The 6,000-nt window shown below is 39.6% G+C and overlaps 1 protein-coding gene across 2 annotated transcripts in view; it reads right to left on the bottom strand.

The window, feature by feature from the left end:
* Window positions 1-842: 842 nt before the first annotated feature.
* EDAR (ectodysplasin A receptor) overlaps window positions 843-6,000 on the bottom strand; it is a 74,357-nt gene continuing 69,199 nt past the window's right edge. For both annotated transcript variants that reach the window (XM_057422351.1, XM_057422352.1), the window contains 2 exons: window positions 3,328-3,388; window positions 843-1,970 (listed from right to left, as the gene is read on the bottom strand). In XM_057422351.1, coding sequence (XP_057278334.1) covers window positions 1,651-1,970; window positions 3,328-3,388 — 381 coding nt within the window. In that variant the 3' untranslated portion in view covers window positions 843-1,650. The remainder of the gene's footprint in view (window positions 1,971-3,327; window positions 3,389-6,000) is intronic.

The following is a 6,000-nucleotide window of genomic DNA, read 5'->3' as shown; positions in this document are numbered from 1 at the left end:
ATTGATTTCAAGACTTCAAGAATTTCACCCATAAATTAAACACCAAATAGCTAGTAAAATGTTTCAATAAATGCATCTTGCTGCTTCATTAAAAGTCAAAATTCTCATCAAAACTGGCATATGCAAATTAATGAAGAGTGCGTTATGATACAAAAGAAATGGTGAAAGAGGAATAATGAGAGGGATAGGTTTTATGTTGCAGTATGTACTTCCTCTGCTATATGAATCAAGTGCTAAGAAGATATTAAATATAGATGTTAAAGGGTGATACTAAATGTTCTGCAAAATAATGATGCTATCATAGACAAAATCTAGTTGCTAACTGATGGAATACTGGTTGTTCACTTCAGGGTAATGGTTAATATTTTTTATAGCATTTCATTCAGTCATGAATCTTGGAATCTTAAAATACTGCTCTGTAACTGACATGATTTAATTTAGTGGTTGTACTTGTTGAAATGCGTCATCACTCATTTTAGCTATAAATTAAGCAAACAGGTTTGGTAACAGCTACTGATTTGTGGTCTGAACAAGTTTTAGAGAACTTTCAAAGGTGAAAATCAGAGATTAGTTAAAACGAAAAAAATAGGTCAACTTTTTCTGCACACAAACTCACAATAATGCTTTACCTTCCCGAGGAGTTGGTTTTTACCTGTGGATTCTGCGCTCATGGTCTACGCTTACAAGAGCATAGCACCTGCATTTCAGGTGTCCCTAGAGAAGTTTACTCTTCTTGTTCCTAGTGTCAAACGTGCATCACTGTTGTCTGAATTCCTCTGCTTGAAATATAATTTACTGGAAAAATACAGTTTTCATGGTAGTGGATAAGCTGGTTTGGTTGCTTCTGTTTTTGTCGTGGCAAGGAAGAAGAGAGCTTGCTGCTCTCAGCTTACAAGGAGTGATTGCCAGCTTTTACTGCTCAGTAACCAGCTTGTCCTCAGCAAGTCAGCAAATTGAATTTACAGTTCCTGAAATGTCAGTATGGACCAAGTATGCATTTATGTGCATTATGTACAGCATTTTGAAGCACTTCAATCTGTAAATTATGTCAGACTCTTTTTTCATATAGCAAATTAATCTGAGGACTCTGTGTATGCACCTATGCACATACTTCTAGGTTCAACAAACCCATAGTAAGTGTAGAAAACTAAACCGGTTACGTATTGAATGTGTTAGAGCCGATAGAAATGTACGTGCCTTATGTGTATGAATTACGTTAGCTGTGGTACTGCTTTTGACTGTAACTATTAAACTGTTGAATAAAGTCCTAAGAGACTGGAATATGTTCAGAGAGCAATCCAATGCCTCTCTTGAAGGCCAGGCAGGAAGGGTATCGGCAGGGTTATCTGCACTTATACACAGACTTCAAAATGGATGTTTGTGTGTCCGCTTATCAGTAACTGTTTAACACGATCATTTTGTTTATTGACATGTTTCATACCAAGCTTCTTGGGAGATTTCTGCTTTTGTTTTGGTAGGTGTGTAACTTCACTTCTTTTAGAAGCCAAAGAGAAACACTTCCCACTGGTTATCGTGAACGATTATGTAGAATAAACATCAATGGTCTCTTGTCCAAAGTTTTTTATGCGGTGCTCAGCGGAATCATGGTTCTTGAGGGTGATGTGGAAGCGCTGCTCCCAGGAAGGCATGTCAGGACGTCCCCGCTGGCTCAGGAGCAGGCATTGCTTGTGCCCACTCCAGAATATCTGCACACAAGGATTCAACAGCATCCAACCGCTCTATTTGCACCAGTTTGGTTAGCAGTTCTGGGATGCTGTAACCTGCTGTGCTGATGCGATCAAAGAGCTGCATGCCGTCTGTCATACCACCGATCTCATCTCTTTTCAGTCCAAAACTCTCGGCAAGGTGGCGCCATGTTTTCACTATGGCTTTTTCTGTGTTGTAGGTTGAGCTGAGCATTCGGCTGGTCTTCTCCAGGCAATCAAATGGCAATTCTGTTGGGCTCAGACCTGCAGTGGGAGGTGTTTATTGTCAGATGGCTCTGTGCTCAAGTCTAGACTATCCAAGACAAGGTACTACAGTACATACTGTTAGCTGTAAATACAGCTAAAATCTTGAAGTGAAAGTCCATGATAGGTATCTCTAGCTTCAAAGTTATTACTGTGTATTACCAAGTTAATTCTTCCTAGGGACAGTAGTGTACAATAATTAGAATAAAAAGTTGTCTGGGAAAGAATTATTCAATGGGTTGTATGAATTCTCACAGCACTTCCCCTTCCTTCAACTATTTACTAGCTGTTAGGAACTAAGTACATTGCAGTCATATCCCTAGCGAGCAGCTCCATTAATACACCTCTGCACATCAGGCACAGTGTTTGAGCTCAAGAGACATCTGCAATCCTTCCCTGAGTCTGTCACCAGCAGCTGCTGTAACATCTCTGTAATTGAAAGCTGCCCTTGTAGGAGTGTGAGGAGTGAGGTGAAGCAATGGTGCCAGATGCTTGCAAGCATAAAAGCCCCTGCTAGTGCTTGATTGTCTTTACTATCACTGAATCTCTAGAGACGATTTAGCATTCATCCTGTGGGGAAAAAGCTATTCTTTACCTGGACATGTTTTCTGTGTATTCATGATCACAGAATAGAGGAGAGAATCAGCTACAGCATTTTTTCAAACCCAGTCTTTTGCTTCTGTAGTTTCCTGCTTCATACTCAACAGCAGTAATTTGGTGGGAGATATGGCTCCCTGAACAACAAAAAACTCAGATGCACATGTGCACACAAAGTGTGTGTGTGAAGTAAATGCAGTAATTTCTCCTATTCTGCTGGAATAGGAGAGTTGAGGTAGTCCAGTGGTAAAAGAGGGTTAAACCACTTAAAACTTGGAAACTGCACTTTTTGTTGTGAAAGGTGAGACAGCATTTAGAGGAGTAGGATGAGACTTGTGTCTTACCCTCAGTCCTGACCCTCCCCAAATTACAGTTTTGCATTTGGAGCTAGTTTCTATCTGTTATCAAACAGGTTTCCTCTGGGTGGGGAATGCAAGAGTGCTATTGCACTACTTGGTCTGTGTGTGCATGTCCTGACATGACCCAACACTACCCTTCCTGCTCTCCATAGGAAGGAATTTCATGCACACACCTGGAAAGAAGCCGTGGTGTACTTCAGCCTAAGCCCAGCCTGGATAGCTCTGGGATCAGGGCACCATGGGGCTTCCTGGCAAGGGACTACAAATCTGCCTACAGAGTGTCTTCTCTGGATTGGGACTTTCTGCTTTCCATAGGAAGGCAGAAGCCTTTCTTATTTTGTAGCAAACACTTTTAATCTAACTGTGTGCTGTTAGTAGAGGTGCAAGTTTTGTCCACTCACCTTCTGCAACGTCGCATACATTAGCGTACACGTCAAGTATCTTTTTCCTTCGACTTTGAATCTAAATAAGAAGAGATTTATTTCATTAATTTTTCAGTCATGGGGGTAAGCAATTAGCAGACAACAGTGAAAAAGCCATGGAAATTCTTCATTTCAGGGCGCTAGGGGCTATCACACAACGTTCTCAAGGGTGCTTTTTGAAGACTCGAAGAGAGCACAACAATTATTCCGTGAAGCATAAACCTTGTTCTGATTTCCATTTCCACTGCTAGAGATCTTTCTTTCCATCTTCTAGCCCCTTTTTAGAGCAATTACTTTTCTGCTCCAAGTATCTGTGTATTTCTTCTCTTTCAGACTGCAGCAAACTCCTGACAACGCGGACAAAACCAGTACCACACATACAGATAATTACTGTAGGGCTCTCCAGGTAAACCAGGATAGGACTGCCCACAAGGATTTAAATTCAGATTAAAATTGCCTTCTTCCAGTAATCTAAAAGGACTGTAGAGCAGGGGATCTTCCTTCCTGTCATTTGATGTAGAACCGCTTAGTACATTACTAATCGACAGTTTTTTTCTTCCATGATATATTGCCCAGTGAAATCTGAAACATTTTACAGTTAGGGAAAAAAAATAAATAAATAAATAAACCAGTGAAGCTTTGGACAGGGAGAATCTGAGGTCCAGGGAGCTTAAGTCATTTTTGACATGAAAGACACTGAGACTGAAAACCTGACATTTTCCAAGCTGAAAACAGACATTTTGATACAGTTTCATTTAGCAAAAATATGAAGGTTTGGCTTTGGATTCCATGTGGAGTGAAAACAAACGTCAAAATGTCATGATTTCTCAGGGACTGGAATTGTCATCCCTCTGCCAGCTCTCATTAGGACTGAGCTTTCTGAAAAGCTGTCTTTCTGATAGCACCTTAGCATTATCTCCACAGATTTGACACTTTTCACCAGGTTAGAAGAAAAAAGCTCTGCTTTCAGTATTTTGTTTTGTGGAAATTTTTTCCTCATTTTATTTGGGATCTAAAGGCACATCAATGACTTGGTTTAATAGACTTGGCAGCCGAAGACCGCAAAGTGGCTGCTCCACCCAAAGCCTGTCTCGCTGGAGCAGATGCTGTGCAAGTGTGTTGTATTGCAGGGCAATGCAGTGCAGACAATGACTGTTGTTCACATATTCTTGGCACAATTTACATGTGTTTAATCAGTTGTCCTGCTATTGTAGGCTTGGATTTGCTGTTTTAGAACCTTGTAAACAGGAAATTTTCTTTTAATGGGATTTATTAAAACTCCTCCTAAGCACTGTTATTTTCATTTTCCTCTCGTTTTTAGGGCAATGAGGGAGGCTAAATGATTCTATGCCCATGGAGAATTATTCAGGATGCTTTTTTCACCAGCACCAGAAGATGGGGGATTTGAGAAGGTTATGCTGAAAGCAAACAGCCTGATGTTCTTCCCTGTGGTAGCTCACTCTGTAATGGTTTTTGTTTTAACTAGGAGGAAGCAGACTTGGTTAAGAGCAAGCCTCTTAACTTTCTTTGCCCTTATGCAATAGCTACTTAATACTCTTTCCTGTACTAGAAATGTTACTTAATCTCCAGCCTGAAGCAAATTACTGCTTTTCTAACTTCTGGCAACTGGCTTGATAAGGAAATCTTAGGTATGGGGCAGAGGATCTTGGCGCAATGTGCACTTTCATTGAATGGTTTTCTTCAGCCTTGTCAGGAGGCTTCACTCCATGAGAATTATGTTAGAACAGAAGGCCTGGAAAAAATAATTCATGTTTCAGGTGTCTTTCAAGCTGTCTATCCAAATCACTCTGGAGAACATATCTATTATATATGGTCTTTAGAAGGTAAGTCACTTATATTAAATGTTCTGATTTCATGCCTACACAATTCATATTACCCAGTTTCAAGCCAGTGTATACAGAAGTACGTTGAAGTTGGACATTTAGAAATATATCATAAAGCTGAACTTTAAAAGGTGAGCATTGGAGTAGTAAGTTATTTTCAGATAGTCGTAAGTGTCTAGAACTATAGAACCATTTCTCTTTTGTTGAGACTTCCTGTGTCAGGTCTTAGCTGAAAAATGAGCTATTTTTGAAAGTTTGAGCTGAACCAACCCAACAGTTTGAAAGATGTAAACATGAAAATATGCACTTTCAAACATTTTTATTCTTAAAGGATATCTAATGATTGATATTAATGATGTGATTTTGTCCTAGCTATCACCATTTACAAATTATTTTTGAAGTACTAAAGCCACAAAAATTATCTAAGCAGACAGCTTCTTTTTAAGGATAGCTTCATTTTAATATAAACTAAAAAGTTGTGTGTGTGAAGTGTAGCCTTAACTTTGCCTCGAAATACTCCAAGTGAGATAAACTGCTCTAAGAAGTACACACACATCAGGAAGAAGTGAAGGCCTTCCACAGCAAAATAAACAGCAGCTTTATAGTGTCCTTCAGAGCACAGGCATGACCTTCAAAACACGTGTTTTCTTCAAAATAATATGCAAAAACTAAGCACAACACTGACTGAAAAGTTTATGCCTTGAAAATACCAATGCTTCTGGGTTAAGGCACTCAGATGTTACCCTGTTGTATGCATCCATCCATGCTGCTACACTATTTTTCTGTCTTGGATTTTCTGTGATAAATA

The sequence above is a fragment of the Pezoporus wallicus genome, unplaced genomic scaffold (assembly GCF_028554395.1).
Source record: "Pezoporus wallicus isolate ANWC-B61680 ecotype Strahan unplaced genomic scaffold, APGP_CSIRO_Pwel_v1 contig_5785, whole genome shotgun sequence".
Classification (NCBI taxonomy): Eukaryota; Metazoa; Chordata; class Aves; order Psittaciformes; family Psittacidae; genus Pezoporus; species Pezoporus wallicus.
The sequence above is the reverse complement of the archived record's forward strand: the minus strand, read 5'-3'. Positions and strand labels throughout refer to the sequence as shown.